The 26640-nt window shown below is 42.2% G+C and overlaps 3 protein-coding genes across 6 annotated transcripts; all 3 read left to right on the forward strand.

Moving 5' to 3' along the window:
- The first annotated feature begins 1378 nt into the window (after positions 1-1378).
- Positions 1379-13536, forward strand: spsb3a (splA/ryanodine receptor domain and SOCS box containing 3a). 4 transcript variants are annotated; one of them, XM_085403544.1, is made up of 7 exons: positions 1379-1509; positions 2376-2585; positions 8669-8852; positions 8936-9123; positions 9220-9322; positions 9413-9538; positions 10111-13536. In XM_085403544.1, the coding sequence occupies exons 2-7, from the start codon at positions 2460-2462 to the stop codon at positions 10500-10502; spliced, it is 1119 nt and encodes a 372-aa protein (XP_085259670.1). In that variant the 5' UTR covers positions 1379-1509; positions 2376-2459; the 3' UTR covers positions 10503-13536. The 4 variants fall into 4 exon arrangements, with proteins under 4 accessions (XP_085259670.1, XP_085259669.1, XP_085259668.1 ...); XM_085403543.1 differs by having other exon boundaries at positions 1459-1720; XM_085403542.1 differs by having other exon boundaries at positions 1459-1640; positions 2379-2585.
- Positions 13537-14632: 1096 nt separating this feature from the next.
- On the forward strand, positions 14633-16101 carry mrps34 (mitochondrial ribosomal protein S34). The gene is made up of 4 exons (XM_085403561.1): positions 14633-14721; positions 14946-15313; positions 15404-15446; positions 15623-16101. The coding sequence occupies exons 2-4, from the start codon at positions 14996-14998 to the stop codon at positions 15919-15921; spliced, it is 660 nt and encodes a 219-aa protein (XP_085259687.1). The 5' UTR covers positions 14633-14721; positions 14946-14995; the 3' UTR covers positions 15922-16101.
- A 3794-nt stretch (positions 16102-19895) lies between these two features.
- nme3 (NME/NM23 nucleoside diphosphate kinase 3) lies at positions 19896-26639 on the forward strand. Its single transcript, XM_085403562.1, has 5 exons — positions 19896-20028; positions 21815-21945; positions 22046-22147; positions 22261-22373; positions 25857-26639. Exons 1-5 carry the CDS (start codon positions 19983-19985, stop codon positions 25972-25974), a joined length of 510 nt encoding a protein of 169 aa, XP_085259688.1. The 5' UTR covers positions 19896-19982; the 3' UTR covers positions 25975-26639.
- The last annotated feature ends 1 nt before the right edge of the window (position 26640 follows it).

Here is a 26640-nt window from a genome sequence, read left to right on the forward strand (position 1 = left end):
ATGTCCAAACACTGCAAAAGGAAAGCAGACAGCAGATACCTAAACATTTAAATGCAATCTAAAACTGGCCAATATGTTGGGTATTTTTACCCCAAACAGTTTCAGCTACACGTTCTTATATTGATAAAAGTAGTTATTTACTTTTGGTCTTTAGAAAGAATGTCTGTCTGGTCCGTAACATTACCTGGTCTCATGAGTCTTGACATTCAGGTGGTAATATCAGAATTTGGCATAAATAACATGAATGCATGGATCTATCCTGCATTGTATCAACAATTCAGGCTGCTGCTAATGGTGTAATGATGTGGGCGATATTTTATTGGCACACTTCAGGCCTTTGGTAATAACTGAGCATCATGTAAAACACCTACCTGAGCACTGCTGAGACTCCAGCAGGATGTTATGTCACTAAGCTCAAATAATCTCAAACTGTTTTGTTTTTTTTGTGGTTTTTTTTTTTTTGTGGTTTTTTACGTGATACTGAAATAATTATATTCAAATGAACTCCACAGTCACCTCAATCATATAGAGCACTTTTGGGAGGTGGTGGAATAGAAGATTCACAACAAATCTGCAAACAACTCTGTGATATTGCCAAGTCAATATGGGATATATGGAGGACTGTTGACAAAATCTATGCCATGAACAATTAAGTCTGTTCTGCAGGTGACAGGGGGTTTCTAATAAAGTGTCCAGTGAGTCAGCCGGACACTTTATTAGTCCAGTGGATTTGCTAAGCAGCTGAGATGAGTCCCAACATTAAATAAATAAGGATTATGTTCAACTTCTATCACGCAAAGCTAATTTAATGAAGTCCGAGAATAAATAGTGATCCTATTGACTGTATCAATACCAGCACTGATATTGGTATTGATCAATACTAGCAGATTAGATCAATAGTTTGTTTCTATCCTCTAAGTTCAGTATGTAGCACATGTCTCAAGCATGCACCATGAAAAATGTCAGAACCTTTTTGTATTGACTGTCACATCTATTTAATTTATAACCTATAAAGTCCATTAACAGAGGCTGACCCAGAGTCCTTTAAGCGGGCACATTTACACTCAGAGTCTCCAAAAAACCCAGTTTCAAAATATGTGAAAACCTGAAATGTGTGTTTTGTTGTGTCAAATAAGTAAATAAGTTGTAGAAAGTTAAAAACTTGTGATTTATTGTTCAAAATGTGCAAATCAGTGATAATTCATCCAATAAATCATGACACAATGCATTCGCCTTCAGCTGGCTTTATGGGCGTTATTGGTATCGGCAATAAGGGCCTTCTATTTACTTGGTGTCGGATCGATACCAAAATTTGCAGTATTTTACCACGTTAATGCCCTAAATGTTCTCCACTGCGGTGGATAGCTGTTTTTACGGCTGAGTATAATGACTCCAGTCACTCCTGGCTGCTGAGATGATGACAGGAGTCTGTCATGTGTGCAGAAAACTTCCTGCGCCGCAGCTCCTCCTCAGCCTGCCTGTTATTGTTTACGGTCGCACTCATGAAAAGTAGGTCATGGAAAACAGAAGCCCGGCGCGCTGTCTTGTCTGAACTAGCTTGTAATACGAGACACTCAAGGGGCGACGTCTTTGCGGGTTTAGCGGTTTTTATGTAGAAACTGAATGTGACCAACAGTCAGGTAATAAGAACGTCTCGCTTTTATTTTTCAGCAATGGTAGAAGCGTTAGCTAACGAAAGCTAACTAGCTAGCCTAAACAGGTTTGACCGATTTCTTGATGCATGTCATCAGATAAATTGCGACCTTATGTGCCTTAGATGTATTTCCCGTGTTGCAATGTAAATACGTATCGATAATAACCAGTAAAGTACTTCTGACCTTGTTATTACCAGCTAACATGTTCATACATGCGCGGCTCTGCTGGCTAGCCACGTAGCTAGCTTTAGCTGTTTGTGTTAGTTAGTTTAAAAAAATTGCTATTTGTGAAAAATAGTCTCCTACATAAACAAGGGGGTAATAATTTTTACTTGTGATATAATTTATTTGTGGACAAAGTTAGCCTATGCTAATGGTGATGTGTGTAAGCGTTAGCCGATACAGAGGGGATGTTTCAGTGGGATACGGCTAATGCTGCTCTGAAAATGCTTTCTGAAATGTCTTAAATAACATATATTAAACATGAGATTCGAGGTCGGGTTGCAGGATTAATTTAAAATATAGTACTACAAATGCGTGGTGTAGGAAATGTTGCCATACAGACAAGCCAGGATATATGAATAATACACATTATACGTCACACGGGGTCTGCAGACAGATGCACGCCTCTGTCGTTCAGTACTAAAAGCAGCTCAGTTAATGTGAGTTCTTGTTTTTTTGTTTTTTTCAAGATAATCATATTGCATTGTTGTCTTTCAGCAGCTGGACTGATGCTGTTCTTCCAACATCTGGACTAAACCTCAGCAGACTGGCAGGTTCTTCCTACAGTGAGACTCTGCTGCCATGTCCAGGAGAAGCAGGAACAGTCGTGCATGGAGATATGTGTGGGGAGGCATACGGAGGGATGCTGATGCCCGGGCCCTTGTGTTGGCTTCTGAGAGTGAAGAATGGAACTATGATCGCCTTGAGGTTAGGGCTGGGCGATATGGCCTAAAATCCATATTACGGTATAATTTGAAACATGTGTGGTAACGATATATATCGCGATATATTCTTTTCTTCTGTATAACGTATTTTGTACACTATGAGGCACACTTAATGTCGTGTTATTCAATTATACGCGGGTCCACTGTACGATTCATAACCACACTTTATTTTCTTGTTCTTGCTCTGCCCCACATAACATAACATTCTATACAGAAACACACCGGTCTCGCCCTCTAGCTGCCATCAGCCTAACTACACTGACCGGCTGCATTAACATCTACTGTACAATGCAATTACACCACATCTCCCCTTTCTAGAATCAATGGGTAGACTACCATTGACTCACCAGACCTTAGAGGGTTATTCTGCCTCTGTGGCTGGAAGGTCTGGTCCTGCGCTTACCTGTAAGGAATACTATATAATGAAAATCTTAACTCTAATTAACCCGTTAAGTAACACAAATTCTTACATGCTAACTTGTCACACCCCCTGCATTTCCCAACTTCTGAACATGCATATTTGAAAATGACAACCTTTTAGCTTTTACACTTTTACCCATATTGTGCAAACAATACTACGAAAGAGGGGTATTCTTGTATAAAACAGTCCTTTCCATCTTATCCGTTATAAGTCCAATCTGGTTGGTCTCACAACCACTCTTCCGGATCTGGTTCTGGGTGTAGATGGAAGCTCTGGAGAAACTGTCTCTGGCATGTCCGTGGAGCACTGCTCCCCGGCTTCTGCAGATTCTGGCTCCCCATTATTGCTCTCAGTTTGGTCTGGAGAGTGTTTCATGGGAACAAGATGCCGACGATTCCGCCTAATTGTCCCACGAGGTCCCTCCACGAGATATGATCGTGGTGTGGAGTGGCTGCCAATAACGGTGCCGCTGGCTCTCTGGTCTGTTATCCACACTTCTTGGCCTGGAGTGAGCCTGTCGAGGCTGCGTGCGCGATGACGAAGGTTATATGACTGTGCCTCTTTAGTCCTCCTCTCCTTTTCCCTCCGGGTGACAATCACACTATCAGGAAGTGCGGGGTCTAGCAGAGATGGCAGTATTGGCACTGTGGTGCGAAGCCGTCTCCCCATCAAGAGTTGGGCTGGACTATAGCCATTCTGCAGTGGGGTGGCTCTGTAAGCGAGCAGAGCCAAGTGTGGATCAACAGCTTTCCGCAATAGATTCTTGACAGTCTTAACTGCTCGTTCGGCTTCGCCATTGCTTTGGGGATATTTCGGGCTGCTTGTAATGTGACAGAAGCCATACACTTTTGCAAATGTCTCAAAAGCTGCCCCTGAAAACTGTGGCCCATTATCTGTTACCAGCTGCTCGGGGATCCCATGTCGTGCAAAAATCCCTTTGAGATGATGGATCGCGTCCTCTGACCTTGAAGGTGTGAGAGGGGCAATCTCAACAAATCTTGAGGCATAATCCACGACAAGAAGGTAGGTTTTCCCTCTCAGCATAAACAGATCGGCTCCTAGCTTTTGCCACGGCCGCCCCGGATACTGTGATGGCATCAGCGGTTCTGTGTGGTTTTCTCTCACTTGGCAACATGTCCGACAGTTAAGGACAAGCTCATTTATCTGCTGGCTTAGCCCTGGCCACCAAACCGACTGTCGTGCTCGCTGTCTGCACTTAACCACTCCCTGGTGACCTTCGTGCAGTCTGGTGAGCACATCAATTCTCATAGTTGCAGGTATAACCAACCTGTCCCCTTTGATTAGCAGACCATCATGTACGGTGAGGAACGCCCGTTCTGCCCAGTACAGTCTTAGCGCTGGTTCGCTGTTGAAATGTGTGGGCCATCCTTCCTCACACAGCTGCATCACGCGAGCACATACGCTGTCCCTCTCCAGCTCTTCTCTCAGCTGCTCCAAGAAATTGTTGCTAGCTGGCAGATTATCCATCAACATGTCCACGTAAATATGTGTGCTCTCCAACAACTCCTTGTCTTGAAGTGTTTCTTTTGCTTTCACTGGAGATCGTGAGAGCGTGTCAGCTGTCCACAGGTGTTTGCCTGGTACATGCGAAATCGAGTAGGAATATCGCATGAGGCGCATCCTAAAGCGTTGAATTCTGGGAGGGAGCGCATCCAGAGTTTGTGCCCCCAGCAGACTTAGCAGCGGCTTATGGTCTGTCTCCATTTGAAAGTGTTTGCCAATAAGAAAGTTGCGGAACCGCTCACAAGCCCAGGTCAGACCTAAAGCCTCCTTTTCAACCTGAGCGTATCTCTGTTCCGTTGCAGTGAGGGAGCGTGACGCGTAGGCAACGGGTCTCCACTCCTCGTCCCATCTTTGAAGCAGCACACCCCCTAAGCCATACGATGATGCGTCCGCTGACACCTTGCAGTCACGGCTTGGGTCATACATGGCCAACACTGGCGGTGATGTGAGCGCATCTTTCAGGTTCTGAAATGCTCTAGCCTGGTCAATGTCCCATCTCCAGCAGTTTTTCTTAGACAGTAAGTCTCTTAGAGGTTTGTCCTTCTCTGCGAGCTGTGGGATAAACTTTCCAAGCTGGTTAACCATTCCCAGAAAGCTCCTTAACTCACTCACACTTTGTGGCTCCTTCATCTCCCTCACAGCCTGGGTCTTGCTTGGGTCAGGGCTGATACCGCTGGCTGAGAGAACATGCCCTAAAAACGTCACCTGCTGTTTCGCGATGTCGCACTTGTTAATGTTCAGGGTGATGCCAGCTTTTTGGATCCTGCCCAGCACAGCGTGTAGGCGAGAGTCATGCTCTTCCTGCGTTCTGCCCCAGACCAGCACGTCGTCCATGTGGCAAACCACCCCTTCCATACCATCTGTGACCTCTGTGACCATCCTGTTCTGGAAATGCTCCGGTGCTGAAGCAATCCCGAAGGGCAGTCTCTTGAAGTAATAACGCCCAAACGGTGTGATGAAAGTGGTGTATTTGGCTGAGTTTTCCGTCAGAGGTATCTGCCAAAACCCCATGTTAGTGTCCAGCTTGCTGAATATGCTGGCACCAGCCAATCTGCCCAATGTTTCCTCCACCGATGGCAGTATGTACTTCTCTCGACACACCGACTCATTGAGGTGTGTAAGGTCGACACATATGTGTACATCTTCTGTCTTCTTCGGTACCACCACCATGCCTGAGCACCAATCAGTTGGCTCCTCAATCCTGCTGATCACCCCTAGTTCTTCCATACGGGCCAGCTCCTGCTTAACTTTGTCCATCAGAGGCAACGGGATTCTCCGTGGCGTCTTCAAGGAAAAAGGTTGAGCTCCAGGTTTCAGTCTGATGTCGTACGGCTGACGTACTTCACCGAGACCACTGCACAGCTTTGGGTAGCACTTTTTTAGCGTCTCTATAGTTATGCTCTCCAGACGAGCCACAAGCTCCAGCTTGCTAATAGCAGGTCTCCCCAGCAAAGCAGTGTGCAGGTGTCTGATGACAAAGACATCCTCAAGTATTTCTTTGTCTCCCTTCCTCAGTGCAAGCTCACTGACACCAACGACATCCAAACGACTCCTCCCGGGACCCAGCAGAGCCTTGGTTGATTTGTGGAGACTGGGGGGGTGGTTGTGTCTGTAGAGCTCCTTAAACACCTTAAGGGGTAGGACTGTCACATCGGCTCCTGTATCAATTTTAAATGACACGTTTTTGTTGTTTATGCTTAAGTCGACAGTCCACGGCTCACCCTCACACTTAACACTGCCCAGGAACAAACCATGTTCATCCTCTTCAACCTCATGCACTGTTTTTGGTGCCCTGCATACACGCCTGTAATGTCCTTTCTTTCCACATGCACGGCATTTCACTTCATTCGCTGGACAATCCTGCTTTGAATGGGATGGAGCGCCACCACATTTCTGACAGGTTGGCCCTTTTCTGCCATCTTCTCGGAAACCACGTGTTTTAGCTTGACGACTATCAGTCTGGAGCAGTTTGGTTCTAACAGGCTTACGACTGATTTTATGCACTCTATCTACTGACTTAGCATCGCTAGCCTCACCTCTAGAGTCACCTCGCAAGGAGGATTGTTGTCGCTTTACCTCTTCACTTTGCCTCGCCATGTTGATAGCCCTCTGCAAAGTCAAATCTGGGTCAAGCTGCATGCGTTCTGACAGCCGTTTGTCCGTGAGACCGACAACGAGCCTATCACGTATCAGCTCATCATGTAGCACTCCATAGTTGCAATGTTCTGCTAGCGCATACAGTGCTGTCACAAAAGCATCCACTGTCTCATTGTCTCCCTGTCGGCGCATATTGAATTTGGCGCGCTCATAGATCACATTTTTCTTCACAATGAAAAAAGCCTGGAAACCATCACGTACCCCCTCGTACGTTGTCCTTTGCTCCGCTGTTAAACTCAGACCGCGAAGCACATCGTCCGCCTCATCTCCCATGCAGTAAATCAACGTGTTGACTTGGTTTTCCTCCGAGCTGACGTTCAAATTACTGGCGAGACGGAATCTCTCGAACCTCCGTATCCATTTGGACCACTCCTGCGGTTTTGAAAAGTCGAAGGATTCCGGTGGCTGGATGCTGAATGTCGCGCTCGGCCCCGCCGGTGCTCTCTGTGCAGTCTCATCCGCCATATTCTCCCCTCGTTATCCCGCGAGCTCCGCCAGACACAGGTTCGTTCAGTCGAGGTTATATGGATCAGTACAGGACTTCTGACACCATGTCGTGTTATTCAATTATACGCGGGTCCACTGTACGATTCATAACCACACTTTATTTTCTTGTTCTTGCTCTGCCCCACATAACATAACATTCTATACAGAAACACACCGGTCTCGCCCTCTAGCTGCCATCAGCCTAACTACACTGACCGGCTGCATTAACATCTACTGTACAATGCAATTACACCACACTTAAAATCCTTTAATTTTCTCAAAAATCGACAGTGCGCCTTTTGTATGAATTCTGGTTGCGCTTACTGACCTCGAAACGATTTTATGTGGTACATGGCGCAGAAATCTGTCAAAAATGTTTTAGTACGACTTTGGTAGGCTTGATGGATTGCTGGAGCATTACGGCTACCTTGCGGAGTAATCTGGCTCCAAAACTCCATCTTCTTCAGGTCCCAAAGTCAAACGAACACTGCAACATCACTGAGAGTTAAAAACTGTCTAAATTCTTTAATAATCTTTAATAAAATGATCAGCGTTGCTGCTTTACCAGGTGTAACAATTAAGTTTAACATCCAGGCATCCATGAAAACTTAAAATTTATTAAATTCAACTGAGTTAGAAGTTAGCAGGAAGTTAGCTCGCTAGTTTCCACCTAAACATGATATGCCATGTTCTGACTGAGAGATTTCTGAAAAAATTAAGATGTACAGCTCTGCTATCACTTCCAACATAAATGAAGACCGAAAACTAAACAGCAGTGACGTTTGTAGGGTTACTGAAGTTGAGCTAGCTGGTATATAATGATATGCTACGTGATTGCTAGCAAAACAGCTATGTTAGCATAACATTAGCACAGTGAAGCTGAAGGACTAACTTTTTTCCGCTCGATAAAAGTTAACATGAGGGTTTCTGCTGGTTAGGGACAAATGCAATTGCATGGCAGGATGCTATAAACGGACCAAACTTCAGTCAGGAGAACAACTGAGATAATCCATCCACAAGGTTAGTCATTAATATACTGCAACAACATGGGAATAGAGCAGCTGCGAGAGAATTCAGCATTAATGAATCAATGGTACGGAAAGTGCTTCATCTCTTTGCTATTACTATCACCCAGCATAATTTGCAGATGATGTTGTTTGCAGCCGCTGCAATGCTTTCGACCAAAACAGGTGCAGCTTGATGACACCATCAACATGCGCTATCACGGTAGAGCGGTATAGTCAAAATCTCTACCGTTGGCCAAATTTATATAGTTTCTACCGTATACCGTTTATACCGCCCACCCCTACTCTAGATGTTTCTATGCTGAAAGGATATTGATGGAAAGCATTGTTTGCCTCCTCCAATGCAGCATCCCCATTTAGCATTTTTTCGTAGGCTGACAGTGAAGTCTGTGCATAAATAACACTGCAGACAGTTCATTTTGCTCTTTTTATTTCTTCATTGTTGCTCCAAAGTACGCAAGTGATTCAGACTCTGAGGGAGACTTTTCAGCAGTGATGGTCCCACCGGTCCCCAGCGCAGTACCCGTCACCGGAGAGTCCTACTGTGGTTGTGATTCCCAGGCAGAGACCAGCTACAACCCTCGTCTGCGAGGCTTTCTCCAGGTTAAAGACTGCCACTGTGGAGAGGATGACCAAGGTACATGACAGCTGGGGCAGGACACAGTACATCATCTTTTTTTATGCTCATTATTATTTAATAAATGACTCGTTATGTTTCAGATTTTGATTGGGTTTGGGATGCCAACAGCCGATCAACGGCAACATTACTGAGCTGCGAAAATCGCAAAGTGAACTTCCACTCTGAATACAGCTGTGGTACAGCTGCAATCCGTGGCTCCAAGGAGCTTGCAGACGGGCAGCACTTCTGGGAAATTAAGATGACGTCCCCAGTGTATGGAACAGACATGGTAAAGCTCGACTTCGTATTTTCCTTACAGTCACCAAAAATTGTCCTAGAAGCAGAAGAAATGTTTATTTGTGCCTAAATGTTTATTTCTGCGCAGATGGTTGGTATCGGTACATCTGATGTCAATCTGGACAAATACAGACATACCTTCTGCAGCCTGCTGGGAAAAGATGCAGACAGCTGGGGGCTTTCTTACACTGGTAACTTAAACACAAGTGCCCCTGATATAACGGTAGTTGCTCAAAAGGGTTTTTATATTTTAGACATCATTGGTTTTGTTCATTTTCCAGGGTTGTTGCATCATAAAGGAGACAAAATGAACTTCTCCTCACGTTTTGGTCAAGGTTCCATCATTGGAGTTCATTTGGACACGTGGCACGGCACACTTACATTCTTCAAAAATCGAAAGTGCATAGGTTTGTGGAAAATTTTCTACTGATTAGATTACATAAATACTAATTTATTTCTGATTTGTCCCTGGTCACACAGGTCTACAAAATGAGCAGCAAACGGCTTGGAACCACAAACATCCTTGCAATTGCTTTATTTGATAGCAGATTGCTTCCTTTGCCTGTAGTTTGCACAGACGATGCAGATTTATCTGCAAAAACTCACCAACTACTTTCCAAGAGGTAGTGAAAGTGGGAAAAGTTGAAAATGCTAGAAACCAAAGCAATTATAAGGAGGTTTTTGGTGACCAATCTTTGCAGCCAGTTTCACCTAGCAACTGGTGGCAACCTCCAGCAACCACTATAAGTTCATAAGCCTTTTTCCATTTTAACTGCAGGTTCCCAGTGTGTTGTGGACCAGCTTGTAAGCCTGTGTGACTCAGCCCTAATAGGTCAACTGTATGCAAAGGCGAAAGAGTTTTTATAATCATAAGAAACAGATGCTGTTTAGTGGAGACCTTGTAATATCTTACAAGAATGTGAACTGCAGTGTGCTCCTGAAACTCAATAATACAGGTTTCTCGCCTGTCTTGATCCAGGAGTTGCTGCTACAGAGCTGCAGAATAAGAAGTTTTATCCAATGGCGTGCTCCACAGCGGCAAAGAGCAGCATGAAGGTCATCAGATCCTGCTCTGCACCCACCTCCCTGCTGTACCTGTGCTGTGCTCGTCTTCGCCAGCTGGTGCCAGACTGTATAGACATCCTAGATGTGTTGCCCCTACCACCTGGCCTGCGTCATTTGCTCCACAACAAACTGGGTTGGGTGCTCAGTCTTAACTGCGGCACAATGGAAGAAACCCCAGATGGGGCTGAGCAGTCCTCACGTTTGCCTGTCCCCGCCTTGGCAGGACCGTCCTCCTCTGAGAGCGACTCAGAGGGTTGTTCGTCCGATCCGGAGGCCTGTCAGAGGAAGAGATGCCGCTGGACATGACTGGGCGACTCGCATCCTCCCTGGCAGACATTAGTGTCCTTTGGCATCTGATGTAGTGTTACTGAACTGCCTCAAGCTTTCTTTATTAGTGTCGTCTGGAGAAAGTAACGAGGGCGGTCGAGCGGAGGGAACTAAACGTCGGTGGAAAACTGTGATCTTCTCTCATGCCATTCTTCATGCTCATCACATGTCGAGTATTAAAGCCAGCTTCAGTAAAAGGTGAAAATATACCATGTTATTTTGTTATGGGTGGATGTGGTGGTCATCAATATGGGGAGGGTTAAAAAAAACAGATACTGTATAGAAATTTTCTGTATTTTCATCCCGTATCCTGCATTTAATGTCTGTTTTTCTCATTTTAAATGTCAGTGAGTTATCAGAGGACTTTGTTACTTGTTTCAATGGCATCTGCAAGTTTCTCCTATGTTGCTCAGAATCAGCTGATATTCTATATTTTGTAACTACTGTTCGCTCCTTAAATGCTAAAAGTTAACAGTAAATGAACCTGAGTGCACTTTGCAGCTTTTAGCCTTAAAAAAAAGCGATAACGTTTGAGCAAAGCATGCACCTCTCACGACACATCAGATAATCGTCATTTCTTGAAAAATATCTGTTATATGCTACATTCACGGAGACATCATCCATCTAGCTTCCAGCTTTTTTTTTCCTTCTAAAAAGCTGTGTGCATTATTTAGTGTAGCCTTTTAATGCTGATATTTTAACTTTTTCATTGCTGTTACTTTTTATGTTTTAAAAGTCAAAGTTTCTTTCTTTCTAGATCCATCATCAAGCTATTATTTTGGTATGTCTGTTTAAAAAAAAGTCTTTGTCAAAGCAGCTTTTCTGGCCCCGAATTAAGTTCAAGCTCTGTGTTTTAAATCCACTCAGTGCAGTGGATGAGCAGAAAATAGGAAATATGAAATTGTGTGCAGAAAGATATCCATCCTCCTGCTGTGTAATCGGCTCCCACACTATGTGTTTAATATGAATACGGTTCACTTTGTCCAAATATGGGTTTATATGGCTAAAGGTGTCATCATTGTGACAGACTCAGTGCTACTACTGCTACAATGACCATTGAGACTGAGACCATGCACAGTGAGGTCGAGGAGTCTGTGAAAAGGATTGTTTTGGCTCTGTTCACCACCACAGTCGATCTGAAGTGAAGCAGTCAAGCTGTGACTGAAGTGTAGACGTATCAAGAGACTTAATATCCTTTTTTTCTCTCATTTTCAATGGCGATCGTGGCTCAAGAGTTGGCAGTTCGTCTTGTAATTGGAAGGTTGCCGGTTCGAGCTCCGACAGTCTCGGTCGTTGTGTCCTTGGGCGAGACACTTCACCCGTTGCCTACTGGTGGTGGTCAGAGGGCCCGGTGGCGCCAGTGTCCGGCAGCCTTGCCTCAGTCAGTGCGCCCCAGGGTGGCTGTGGCTACAATGTAGCTGCCATCACCAGTGTGTGAATGGGTGGATGACTGAATGTGTAAAGCGCTTTGGGGTCCTTAGGGACTAGTAAAGCGCTATACAAATACAGGCCATTTACCATTTAAAAGTAACACGGATGGGCCTGAGATGTCTTCGCCTACATCTTATTTTCCACTCAGGCAGTGGACGGAGCAACATCACCTAAACTGCATCACTGCCCAAAAACCTGACTGTAGCCATGTTTTGATTGATTCATCGATTATTGGGACATTATACCTTTTAGAAAAGGTTATGTTTCAATAATCTCCTGGGACCATAAATGGTAAAAAAAAAAAGATGGACATAGCGTCACCAAGAATTTCTGCTGTTGCCGTCTTGGCATTTTGGTATCCAGTGCAATGAGAAGGAGGTGGAGTTGACTATAAAAGCGCATGTGAGCATGTCCACCTTTCTTACACATGCAGTGCTTAACAAATTTACCAGACCACCAGTCATAAAAAAGTCAACCATAATATTCAACCACTAAAGCTTAAATAACTGTAATTTGGCATATTGTTAAAAATTAATTATGTGCTTTGCTATTTTTTTCTGATTTTTAAAAAATAAAACAGTAAATATTCTAAAAAAATCCAATCATTAGGATTTTGGTAATCCTGAGTACTGATAATTTAGGGCAGCTGTGGCGTAAACCTTTCACTGGGAGGTGATCTGAGAAATTTGCTAAGCACTGTGGAAGGAGTCAAATTTACAAAATAGATTTAATGCTCTTTAGAACATTAAATCTATTGCAGCAAAGTGTTTACAGATCTCTCAGCAGGGGGCGCATTTCCCCAGAGATTACTATGGGACCAGAAGTCTTTTAGGAACCACAGGTATCGCCCCCTGGTGGCTTCTGTTCAGACCTGAGACACTTAGTCCATCTTTTATACTGTTGATGGCTGGGACGTACCATAAAAGAGTAAACATGCATGCTGCAGCTGTGTTTTGCAGCTTGCCCTAATATATACAAACACTTTTGTATATAAATGTTTTTCAGTATAGAGAAGCTGAGAGTACTTGATGAGTATTTGAGTGTTCATGAATGACAGCCTGGGGTACGGTGAGACATGTGGGTCAGATATGTAAATAGATTCTCTGTAGTCGCAAACCATAATAATGAAACATTAGTGTTTTGCCCAGAGGTCAGACACCCGTTTCTGATGTCCTCAAAGTTCCTGGTTTCAGTACAGTGATACAAATACCTAAGGTACTATGCAACACAAGCATTCTCTGAGGCAGTGGGTGAGGTTAGGGAGTCATTATGGAGCAGCAGGGATAGTACCAGAGGACCATGCTCATCACTCACGAGCCACAGATCATCTAGTTGAGTCTTTCAGCCGCCTCGTCCTCCATATAGAGTAATGTAACCACCAGGAAGTTAATTGTGGTCCAGCAGATGAATTTGTCTTCACATTGATGCATCAAAGCACTTTTTTCTTACTGTTTTACTGTAAATTCTAAGTGTTTCTTCTATACTGTGTCATATTATTAATACTGTATGTGAGGGCCTTCACTTGCCTTTCTCTGTATCAGCATGATTTTCAGCTGAAAATAAAATGAATGCTAAATATGCAGCATGGGCTCCATTCGTTCATTTAGTAGCAGCAAATTCGTTTTTTGCTGGCCAATTGGGCGCTTGTTAAAGAGGTCGGGTTTTTGTTGTGAATGTTTCTGCAGCTGACAGCGACTCGTTGCTGTTTGTGTCTCATTTCTCACAGCACACTCATCTTCCCCATCCTCCTGTGTTCTTTAGTAATGACGATAAGTCCTTTGTTTACTGTCTGGTGTTAATCTGCACTCACAGACACTTTGTTAGGTACACCTTAGTGGTCCCAAGTTTGGCCCTCTGTTGCCTGCAGAACTACTTAGTTCATTGTGGCGTAGATTCAACATTTAACATCCTAAAGGTGCTCTGTGGTGACTGGAGAAATCTCAGCAGACGAGCATTTTCTGAAATGTTCAAAGCTCCCCCCTCTGACACTAAGAACCAAAGTTCAGAGTCACTTAAATCACCTTTGTTGATGCTCACTTTAAACTTGAGCAGGTCTCTGTCTACATGCCTAAATGCATTTGCATTTCAGAATATTGATTATTGATTATTATAAATGCACATTAAAGAAAGCTTAACAATTAATATTACATATAGTTGAAAAGAAGTTTCTTTTCTTTTGGGGGGTTTAATTTTGAAAATGACTCACAAAATATGTTTTCACCTGTCATTCATTTCAACTGCCTGTAAATTTTCTTTGCGTTTGGTTTAAGGAAAAGGACATACAGCAAGCAAAATTGGACTAAGACAGACGGGCTAGTGGCTCTTGTGGTCCTCCATAGAGGGGGACTAAACGGTGAATTATTGAGATAAGAAGGAAGGAATATCGATATTTATAACAAATAAATTAATACATAAAGTTACTTAAATGAAACGGATTTGTTTGGAAACTGAGTAAACCCACTGCATCTTAAAAACACATTAATTGGTGGTTTTGCTTTTAAAATACTTTGTATTTACTGTGTTCGTGTGTGATTGCCTGGCATACGTTTTATTGGCTAATCTAAGCTCTCTTATAAAATGATAATTTTTCATTTCTTAATTTTTTTTAAATTATTTTTTATGAAGACGGAACTTCTCCTTACACGGAACAAAAGCACGCTGGCTGTTCCCACGGACCATTTTATGCCCGGACCAAGAGCGCGTCGGAAGCTCTGCACCTTGCTTGCGGAGGTCAAGTAGCGGCAGTTCTCTTCTGGGGAGTTTTCAGGTATTTAATGTAGATATTTAATGATTTTAAACACTTTCGATAGTAGCTCACTGCTATGGGTAACAAATGTTTGGAACGACTTATAACTGGTGTTATTTAGCACGGAGCCGGGAACACCGGCTAACAGGATGCTCTCCATTTGATTGCATTTTTATTTAGTTACTCTAACAGGTCAAAGACATAATTCAAGATCAGCTATGACATGATTTATTTTTATTTTTCAGGATAATCGCTGACCCGTGTCTATCGTAGCTGTGAGGAAGACACCGCAGTTATGGTGAAGAAAAAGAGACTTCGCCTCATCGCGGAGATGGCTCGGAAGATTCGGGCGTACAGAGAGCTCAAGTCCCGGCCCCGGGAGTCCCAGAAGTACGCCTTGGACTACGAGACAATGAAACGGCCCTTCACGGGGAAGATGCTGCCGGTGTTAGCATGGCAGGACGTCCGCAGGGAGAGCCGCCTCTTCTCCTTGCTGGCCGGGATGAGGCTGTTCGGAGTGGGCCGACTCTTCACCCGCAAATCCTGGCTGGAGGACCACTCCGAGCCCAGCTACTGGCAGATCACCAAGGTCAAGGTGGACTACACATCCGAGGTGAGAGCATGGAGCCTGCACACTGTTATGCTAGATAAAAGGGAGATTCCTGTTACTAAAGGAATGGAAACTATTCCTTGTGTTTTGTAGAACATGGATCACGGCAAAGCGTGGGGCATCCTCACTTATAAAGGTAAGATTAGTTTTATCTATTAATAATAATAATATCACTGTTTATGGTCATTGTAGCCTGTGTTGTCTTATTTGTTTTTACTGTAACAGCCATTTTTAATCAGTATTTTATGAATACCTGTGTTGCCTGAAATGTGTGATTTGGTAAATATTCTCCAAACAAACTATCGTTTGCAGGGAAAAAGGAGAGTGAGGTCAAAGAGATGGACAAGGTGATGTACCATGACTGGCGCCTGATTCCCAAACACATGGAGCAGCAGTTTAAGGACTTTGAGCCTCTGCCCGAGCCGCCCGTCCGATACGTCGCCTACCCTCCCCTGCTCCGCGCAATGCTGCTGGCACAACAGAAGAAAGCAGGAGGCAGCAGAGCGGCAGAGGAGCCCGTCCTGCCTTTAAAGAGGGATGTTCTACTTAACAAAGACTATTTCCACACGCAGGAACAAGAGCGACAGAGGAAAGAGGGGACTGCGGTGTAATGGCCTCACTTGAATGTTTACCGATCCTGGATATTTTTGGACTAGATCATTGTTGACAAATGCTTCTCAATATCTGGCTGAATCTTCCACTCAGAATACTTCTCTGTGGGTCTGATGCAGGCCCTTGTGCGTGTGTGTGTTATTGTTGTATGCTGAATATTAAATTTGAGATGAAATGTAGCCCCTTTTAAGTTATTTCTGTTGTTTCTATGTGCAGGTAATTACAGCTGCATCACATCACAGTCCACTGCAAACTTGTAACTTTGACTTGGATATATTCTGGTTAAGATCTGAGAACTTAAAAAAAAAAAGCCCAGCTGCTTTATCAGAGTATAAAAGTAAACAGTAGCCTTTAGTCATTTTCTTGTATAATAATACAATTAAAATGACTGAAGGGGACATGTGCATGATGTTGCAGTTCATACAGTGTTTTTCAACATTTGACCCCAAAGCTGCATGTGCTACCAAGCTAACCTACATAGTCACTTCGCAAATTATGTTAAACATGGAGTCACTGGTAGTTTTTAGTATACTGCTGCCATTCTGCTGGTTTATTGCATTTCCTATGATTTGTGTTTTAAGAAGGCAAACCTTTGCCAGGATATTAAAAGTACATTTTAATGAAAAGGATCTTAATCCAGTGTAGAGTGTCGTACCACTGGTCAGATTCAGACATAAATAATAAATGAAGGCATCTGTTCATCAACTATCTCAACAACTATTCATCTGATCTGCTTAAAAATGTGCATATCTATTGCTGGGGACCAAAGTGAGAACAATGTGGAGATTGGGGTCAGTACAGCTCCTGGGTGTGAAAAGTCACATCAGTGTCTTACATGAGTATAATGGCCAGCTGGCGGCACACTCCTCTAGTTAGAAAAACAATTTCAACAAAGAAAGTTGAAATGCTGAGATACCTAATTTAAAATTTCAAGATAATCTGAAAATTTGAATCATAATTGTGCAACACAATTTTTCCATAAGCTACCCATCTGTCATCACACCTGTTTGCAAAACACCTTAAAGAGCCGTAAAAATGCACAGCTTAAAAAAATAGGTGATATTAAGGTGGTGTCCATCTTCCATATACAGTCTGTGTTTCTCCCCGTTATTGGGTAAATAGGTGAAGCCTGTCAATCAGGCAGCAAGCTACGACCCCCACCCCAGCCTGTTGCCTCACCATGGGCAACTCCATCAATGTGTGTTGCTGTTCTGTTTAATTACATTTTATATACAAATGAGGACAGAAATATTAGTCCCCCTATTAAATTTCATTTACAAAAAGAAAGAAAAAAGTATCTCCCAAATAATGTTAAACTATACAAATTTTTTAACACAGATTTTCTAAACATCACAGTCTTATTTTGGATGCTTATATTATTCTATTTTGCACACAGAAACAAAATTATTTTGCAAAAAGGCCAAAAAAGGTAATTTTTTTTAAATTAAAATGATAACAACACACCATTATGAATTACTGCTCCATACATAATTCATTTCTTTTTACATATCTCAAACATATTATTCATAACCCTGTTATCATCATATTTTCACTTCAGAATATTGCAAAAAAAAATAAATTATAGGTTAGCTTTCCCCAAATGTTTCTTCCTTTATCTTTGCCCATGGATCGTTTGTGCGTCTGCATTTATGTTGGAATGAATGTCTGACTGTGTGGTCGATTATGTGTCTCTTTGTTTGAACATGTATATTTATCATGTGGTTTTTAAAACTGTGAAGCACTCTGTAACTTTGTGTTTTTAATAGTGTTGTACAAACAAAGTTAACATTTCCAGTTTAAGAACAACAGACGTCGTTCACAGAAAATAACATTATAGGAAAGCACAACCTTTGCATACACAGATACTGACAAAGTGCTTGTTTCTACTTCAATGCAGAACAACTGAATTTCGTGTGAAGCGCAAACTGGCAAACACAAAATTAACGTGGACTACTGCACATATGGTGTAGTAAAGCGATGGCTTTGATGTCTTTTTGTTTCGTGCTAATACTGTGGACTATCACTCTTCAGAAATTAATGTAAGATGCAGTGATGTGTAGTAAAAAACATTAACCACACCATAATCATTCAACAACTATCTTATTGTACAATTTGGCCATTTACAACACCTGTGACATAAACAGACAGAAGATTTTGTGCTGTCAGGACAGCTTGTAGTTGTAGCTTGTAGACATCAGCTGGGTGATGCAGCCTGATGGAAACGTTTTCCACATGCCTGACAAGAAACAGGATGATGAGATATAAACAAATATTTTGATTTTCCACCTCACTCTGTACTGCATTTATTTGCATGTTGCTGTAGAGCTTTAGCTGGGGATGCTATACATGAACCCCTTAGGGATTTTTTCATATAGATTATTTCAGCTCAAAATGTATATGCTAATACTGAATTTAGTTCCATTTGACACATTTTTATGTTTATGTTAATGTCAGCATGTATCTGTTGTGTTTGGCACCACATATAAAACACCAGGACACAACCACAAAGTAATGAACACATAATTTACCTGCACAAGCATAAATGCTAAGAATGACATCAGCTGCTTGTTTAGGTTAAACTCTACAAAGATCCACAGCAGAAGTCTAAACCAGTCATGATGCTGCTGGTTCAGTATTAACATGAATGAAAGAATCAATTTGTGGAATCACCACTTTAAATGTCAGAAATAATTTATATTTGTGATTTGATTTTTGAATTAATTTACTTATTTTCCTTTTTTAAACAAGGGTAAAAAAAAAGGTTTTCTGAATCTGAAAATGTTTTATTCATTCATTCATTCATTCTTCTTCTTATTGCCCATTAAATTGTCTAATAATGAATTGTTATATTAATTTCTATATAAATAATGTAAATGAATGTACTAATATGCATTTTATTGCACAATTAAAGATTAAATCCCTAAATGCTTTGATGTTCTTGATGTGCCTGACTATCCTTGTCCTCCACACTTTTTACACTCAAACTCTTATCGCATTCACAAAGTTACAATAAAGAAGTCATTTGATGTAAAACCAACATTTAACAACTCAAAACTCACCTTTTAAAATTGCTTTTGGTTAATTTTTGCCTGTTTTATGACTTGTTATCCTATGTGCAGCACTTGTGATTCTCTGTCTAGAAAGGTGCTATATAAATAAAATTTTACTTACTTACTTATTTGTATTTATTCTACATCTCACTCTGGCAAAATTGATAGTATGGATAACAACTTTGGCACTGGTATCATCAGGGCTGGGAGCAGAACATGTGAACTGCCTGTCAGTTTATAAAGGAATGTAGCTACAGTTATAAAAGCGCACAAATATTTGTCTTAGACTGCAAATGCCAAATAGGAGAGACTCTCTGTGCACGATCAATGAACTTGTCACACACAAGAACAGCTCATGGTGAGCACACAATACCCTCAAACACATTACCATTCTGTTTGTTTGGCAAGGGCTGTGGCCCTTTTCAAGCAGGGCCATGCTTTCAAACCAGCTGCACAAACTGATGATGTATTTCGTTTTTAACAGACAGGAGGGATACTTCCCATAGTCTGACCCGTGCATGCCCATCTGTTCAGTGTCATCCTGGACTGCTGCAGCAACACTAAACTACTTTGAAATGATTAATTACATTGAGCTTGCACTGCAATGCCTTATTAGATTTTTGCTACCAAACTGCATGAATTACTGCAACTTATATTTAGAGTATATCAGTAGAATTCAGCTAACAGTATACTATGAAGGGATACTTTTTAACAGTGGAAAGCAAAAATCACATCATTTCGTTGTCATTAAAAGTATTCAGATTAAGCACAGCGATGTTGCAGTCATGATATGCTGCTCTCCCCTCCATAAGCTACCTTCATTGGTTGAAAGTATCGGCACTTGGTATCAGATGGAGCAAATTTTGGGAGCGGCATACCATTGGTCGTTTGCGCCACATGATTTGCAGTTTCAGCCGCTCCTCGTGAGCCCGCGTTTAAGCTACGTGCACGCGCATCCTTCTTTCCTCCTCTTTATCGTACCCGACATTGATCCCCGTCCGCTGACGACAATGATCTGCTTATTTCTGTCCATATTTGCTCAGATCTTTCAGTCAGGTTGGTAATAAACGTGCTTGTATCTGCTCCTCTGTCACTCACGGGCCTCCAGTCTGACTTTCACAGGATCATTTTCTCCCAGGAAACCCTCCGGACAGATGCCTCGGCTAGCTGCAGGCAGCGGCACAGTTAACCGGTACAGCAGTGGTGTTGTGTTGCCTTTACTAACTTTAGTTTGACAGAAGAAACTCGGACTGACTAGTGGTTAGTTTTTCTGTGACCGTGGGTGATACTGCAGTGTGGCCAGCTTGTTAACTAATCTATGCTGAGAGCCGCGTGGTCCATGTGTCGTCCTCAGCGTGAGAAAAGTTGATTCATCATCCTATTAATAGCGCGTGTGTGCGCTGATTGGCTGCTGCAGGAAGAGCTTTGCAATGGGGCCGAGAAAGAGGGGACAGCCAGACCGGTCCGAGCTCGAGGATTTGGTGGCTAAACACGCGAGAATCGAAGAATTTTGTGAGGAACACCCAGAAAGTTGTAAGCGCGAGGTTTGTGGCACGAGCAGCTGAGCGTTAGGGGCGTTAGGTTTGATCCTCCACAGGCCTCCACGGTGTGGGAAATGTAGTGTGGATGAGTGACGAAACGTCTCTCCCACTGACAACGCTACGCGCAGATGAACAGAATCAACCTTTTGGCATTTACTTATCTGGATGATTGAGCATGCATCAAGACGTAGTGTGGTTAAAACAGCAAATGCACCTAGTGCTTTCAGACGTGTGCACTTTTGCTTGCGAAGTTTTAAAAGGGGCTTTCTGTGCTTATTTTCAACTCTGTATTTCTATTGTTGGGCTCTGCACGATTAACAGTTCCAAATATTCATTGTAGACGTTTTACTGATCTGGGTGTAGCCATTCAGTTCATCCCTGTGGAAACAAGAGGTTTAAACCAGGGGTGCCAAACATAAGGCTCCAGGGACCAGAATCACCCGGCAATAAATAAACATAAATTTGGGGCTCTTAACTGTATTTAAGACCTCCCCCACAAACCCCCCCAGAAATATTTCTGGTTTTTTGTTTCCACAGTAAAATAAGTGGTAGCACTTTATAATAATGTCCCACTATTAAGCATTAGTAAAGTTTAATTCATCATTTATATCTTTACTCCTCTTTAGCATGTGTTTTATAAATACAGATGTTTATTCAGCTGTTACTGTTTCACCTTGTATTACTATCACTGCTAACAATAATCATAATCATGGTCATAATAATAAAATGTCTGTATTTAAAAATTGCATACTGAGGAGGAGTAATGCTTTGTAAATGATGAGTTCAGCACTTGCTAATACCTTAATAATGCCAATCTGTGTAACATCATTATATAGTGCTACCAAATAAATGCACAAAATACTGTATTTACTGTGAATTAACAAAAAGTTTCCTCCTTATATTTACAGGACAGTTCGGCCAACAAGCTATGAGAACCTTTTCCGTAATTTTACACATTAACTTCTTCCAGTTTAAGCCCAAAGAGTTGTGCTGACAGCTTTCTTTCATTAACTACAACAGTGAGAAAACTGGGCTGTACTGTTGCCATCACACTTCCTTTTCTTATATTGAGAGATCTCTGGGACAAATGTGGCCCACGCTGATGTCATTCTTTGATATTTTGACCGGCTTTGATGTGAGCAGCCAACACTGTAACGGTACATATGTGACATAAAATAAGGAAATGCACAACAGGCCCCCTTTAATGTGTCTATGCGCAGAGTGCAGTGGCTACAAGCAGAATAATTGTAATTGTATTGCTCATTTAAGCTCAAGTGTAAGCAAGTTTTATTCAACTCTAGGCTGGACTGGGGTGAATGAACGCACCTTCGTTGCCGTAAAACCAGATGGCGTGCAGCGGAGACTGGTGGGCGAAATCGTGCGTCGTTTTGAGAAGAAAGGCTTCAAACTGGTGGGGCTGAAACTTGTGCAGGTATGCCTGGAGCAGCTGCGTGTTTCCAAAATATTTTGATCTGTGACCCATGAACCACGGTATTATCCATTAATCTGTCGTGTGTGTGTTTGTATACCAGGCCTCAGAGGAGCTTCTTAGGGAACACTACTGGGACCTGAGGAGCAGGCCCTTCTTCGGTGGACTCGTAACCTACATGAGCTCGGGACCAGTTGTTGCGATGGTGAGACTCCTCGACGTGATGCGCACATTGTTCCACGCTGAGGTTTTCGCAGTAGCTTGTGGGGTCACTCAGATTACAGATGTGCTGTAGTGTACCTCTCTGTGCTCCTCCAGGTGTGGCAGGGCTTGGATGTGGTCAAGACTGCACGGAAGATGTTGGGAGAGACCAACCCTGCAGACTCGCTGCCTGGAACCATCCGGGGAGATTTGAGTGTGGAGGTGGGCAGGTGAGCGATTTCACTCTACTTAAAGGAGAATTAGATTTTTATGCCATGCATTTTTATTTATTTCAATTCAAGCTGAATGTCTCAATTGATTTGTATCATTGTGATGGTACACAGAGGCAAAAACTGTCACTGACAGTTTGCTGATATTAATTGCAGAGTTCAAATGATTAGTTAATCAATATACATGGTAATTATTGAAATTTTAAGCTTTCATGCTTTTTTTGGAGCTAACAATCTTAGAAACATGTTCTGCATGGCCTCTAGTAAGTCTGTGAGGAACCTTTGAGTCTTTTTTGATCAAGATAGGTGCTGCCATTCACATTTTAAACATGCTGTCTCAGAGTGATATTCAAAAACTACTTGTTACAGCTAGACTGTTGTAATTTCTTACCATCAGGATGTCCTAAAAGCTCCCTGAAAAGCCTGCAGTTGATCCCGAATGTGGCATTGAGAGCACTGGCAGAGACTAGAAAGCCTCTATATAGCCTTTCATTTTACATGAGTCCTTAATTACACCTTCCTCTGTCTCTTTCTCCCTCTGTTGTTGGGACTGCTGTCCCTCCTCCTGCACTTCTGCACTGCTGGTGCTAGCAACAACAGCCTCCTGTGACTGCGAGAGCTTGTTATTAGTTGTTGCTGGTACTACTGTTGACTGTGCAGCTGCAGCAGCTGCCCCGACAGCTAACATGTCAAAGGACCTTATTATCCTAAGGGTGCCAGTAGAGCTGGGCGATATAAGATTTTTTCATATCACGATATGTTTTTTTCATTTCAGGCGATAACGATATCTATCACGATATAAGCCAAATAACTATATTTGTAAGATTTAAATGTGCCGTTGCTCACAAGTAAAATGTGAAATAATCAGCAGCTTGTTTTTATTTAAATATTTATTTCCCATAATAAGTTCAACAGGGTAGATGTACTTAAGGAACATGAGACTTTTTCAGATAAATAAATATTGCAAACTACACAAAAGGCAGCCGCTAAAGCGTTTAAGTTTCAAAATAGAACAAACGAAACAGACTAAATTGTCAATTCCACTTAGAAACAAAATATTAATTCTAAAAATAAATCTTAGTTTGTTTTACAGAAGAACAGACAAAACTGACTAACTTTTGTCAATATCAAATAAACTGAGAACTAAAAGGAAATTCTCAATCTCTCCTTTTCTAGTCCACGCGTAAATGCAAAAACTGAGTTTTCAAAAATATCCACCCTGGCCGGAGTTTTTAAAAATCTTCGTTTTCAGTGACCAAAAACGCCGTTTACGTGTGGACGAAAGGTGCAAACGCATAGAAAAATCTGTGTTTTCAAAAATACCCGGGTACGTGTGGACGTAGCCTGAGCATGCACCAGTTTATTGTATTTCCAGACTTGCTTTCGGCACAATTTACAGTGCACGCTACTCTGTTTTTTGTCAGACTTGAAATAGCCGAAATACCTTCACACTACGGAACTTCTATGGCTCTTCCGTTCGACAATCTCTCCGGCATTGGAACCATCATCTGTTTTCTCTTTGGTCACGCTCGGTTGATTTTTCTAGTCGGCACACTCATTTCCTCCATTACCCGGGCGGTATGGTGGCTGGCTGCTTCCCAAACAAATACACATGTGCGGCTTGGCACTTGTGCTGTACGTAACAAGTCACGTGACGTGACGCTGCGGCTGTGATTGGTTCGGCTCTGCGCTACTTAATTTGGATTGGCTGTTCTTTTTTTTTTTTTTTTTTTTTTTTTTAAGAGGACAAGAGCGGCGAGGTCTATCGCAATAGTTTAATTTTTCTATCGAGAAAAAGTTATATCGCGATACATATCGTTATCGTTCTATCGCCCAGCTCTAGGTGCCAGTATACCTTCCTCATTGGTGGCTTGCTTACTGACACAACATCATCACACGGTCACTTCTATTCATGCTCAGAAAGATAGTCGCCACTCAGACAATGCCGACGCATAAGCGCTGATATAACATCAGGCTTTAAGCCTTCCTTTTTGTTAAAATTATAGTTCACGCTGGATCAGGTGACCCTGAATCCTCCCTTGTTATAGGCTCAGACTTCTGCAGGACTTCCCATAATGCACTGAGAACTTCTTCTCCACTCACCTCTTTTCACTACTGCATGTCCAGTGTTGGGAAGGTTACTTTTAAAATGTATTCCGTTACAGAATACAGAATACATACCCCAAAATGTATTCTGTAACGTATTCCGTTACGTTACTCAATGACAGTAACGTATTCTGAATACTTTGGATTACTTAATATATTATCATGCTTTTTACAACAACGTGAATGTACTATTGCTGTGTGATTTATTACTATTACTGAAGGTCCGCGACTCCGAACTGTAGTAAAGGGACCTCTGACTAATACGGCGGGGTCCCTGTCGGCTCGTAGCCGAAAAATAGCTTTACTTTGTTGTGTGGGTCAACAATTCTTGCGAGAGACAGAGAGAGGCGTTGAAAGACTGCTCCAACGGAACTTATTGTTTTCGGAGGAAAACACGAACACGGTGTACAGTCGAGTCCTAATAGCTTACTTACAACTGGGCTCGTCAGGCACTCTTATTGGCTGAAGTGGTTATTATTATATTTACATGCTTCCAGCTCCCGTTTTTCCTCGATGACAACTCGTACCTTTCCACTCCCCTTTTTCTCCCTCCTCGCGCTCACAGACACATAACGTGTATGGCAGTCCATTCTCCCTGCAACACGGACTACACTGCCCATGATGCTACATTCTTTAGAGCTATGCTTGTAGCATTCTGCCTGTTAGCTTAGCACAACAACAACAACGAAAAGGCGCTCTCTCACCCAGGAAACACACAGTCGCAGAGAGAGAGAGAGAGCGTCGCCCTGTAACCATGGCAACCGTAACCCTGCCGCCTGGAACAACAGAACGTAGCTGTCAAACAAAACCCAAACAGTCCTGACCCGCGACAAAATGAAACAGGAAAGTACCGCAGTGTAATCCATTTATTTCAACAAAGTAACTGTATTCTGAATACCACATTTTTAAACGGTAACTGTAACGGAATACAGTTACTCATATTTTGTATTTTAAATACGTAACGGCGGTACATGTATTCCGTTACTCCCCAACACTGTGCATGTCATAGTTTTGTCGTCCCTCTCACAAAGCTCCTGTTTTGTCCTTGTTTCCCTGTGCGCTCCGTTTCCCTTTTCTCTCGTTTTCATAAGGGAACATGTGATTGTTGGGCCTTTGCTTTGCAAAATAAAATGACCTGTTGTTGTCAATTGGTCCTATATAAATAAAGCTGAATTGAATTACTGTAAACATCTTAAATCAGACTTTTTGAGATGTCATCAACTTCAAAAAGTCTTTATTTGGAAAAATAAAGTCAATGATGAGGACAAACAGGTGAATTGTCCCTCAGACCCCTGCTTATTATTAATGAATGACTCAGTTTGTGTTTGGGGCAGATGGTATTTCGAGTCTCAGTGTTCTTTAAATGTTTGTTGGCAGAAACGTGATCCACGGCAGCGACTCTGTGGAGAGCGCGCAGAAGGAAATCTCTCTGTGGTTTCGTCAGAGCGAGCTTCACCGCTGGGAGAGCAGCAGCAGCCGCTGGCTCTACAACTGACTTTCTGCACGAACACTGTCCGATCGTAAACGTTTTTTTGTTTTTATCATATAAGGTGGATCACGTCATACCTCAGATGAACTGTTTGGCTTTAGTAGTTTGTAGATACTTGAAAGCTCATCTCTGCCGTCCTGTATTTCATCTTTTTCATACATTATTTTATATCTTAAGGGAGGTGAGACGACACTACCAAGCAAAATGCACTAAGTGAGCAATAACCTGGCTTCTGCTTTCTTTCCAGCTTTTGCTTGTTTTTTCAGTCCACAATATTAAAAAGTAAAACTCAGAACGAGTTTGAGAGGCACTGATGTAAGCAGTTCATGTATGGTACAAACATGTAATGTTTATATGAAGCGTGTCCCATAGATGAATGTTTTTTTATATTTTATTTTGGCACTTCTAACTAAACGGGAGCAGTTTACCAACACATTGTCTTTGCCTTGCACACATGTTCAGCTTCTTGTACTTTCCAAGTACAAAGATCATGTAAAAGTACTTGAATGTAAACTTTCCAGCTCCCCAAATGCATATAGCCTGTTAAAGTGATGCTGCACTAAATAATGTTTACCTGATTGGTCACGTTTATGCTTTTATTGGCTGTTAAGAAGCTTTATTTTACCACTGTCCAAAAAAAAAAAAGAATAAACCTAACATACTTTTTAAAAT

This window comes from Rhamphochromis longiceps, linkage group LG4 (genome assembly GCF_057381845.1).
Source record: "Rhamphochromis longiceps isolate RC_006_pf linkage group LG4, R_longiceps_female_GT1.1, whole genome shotgun sequence".
Classification (NCBI taxonomy): domain Eukaryota; kingdom Metazoa; phylum Chordata; class Actinopteri; order Cichliformes; family Cichlidae; genus Rhamphochromis; species Rhamphochromis longiceps.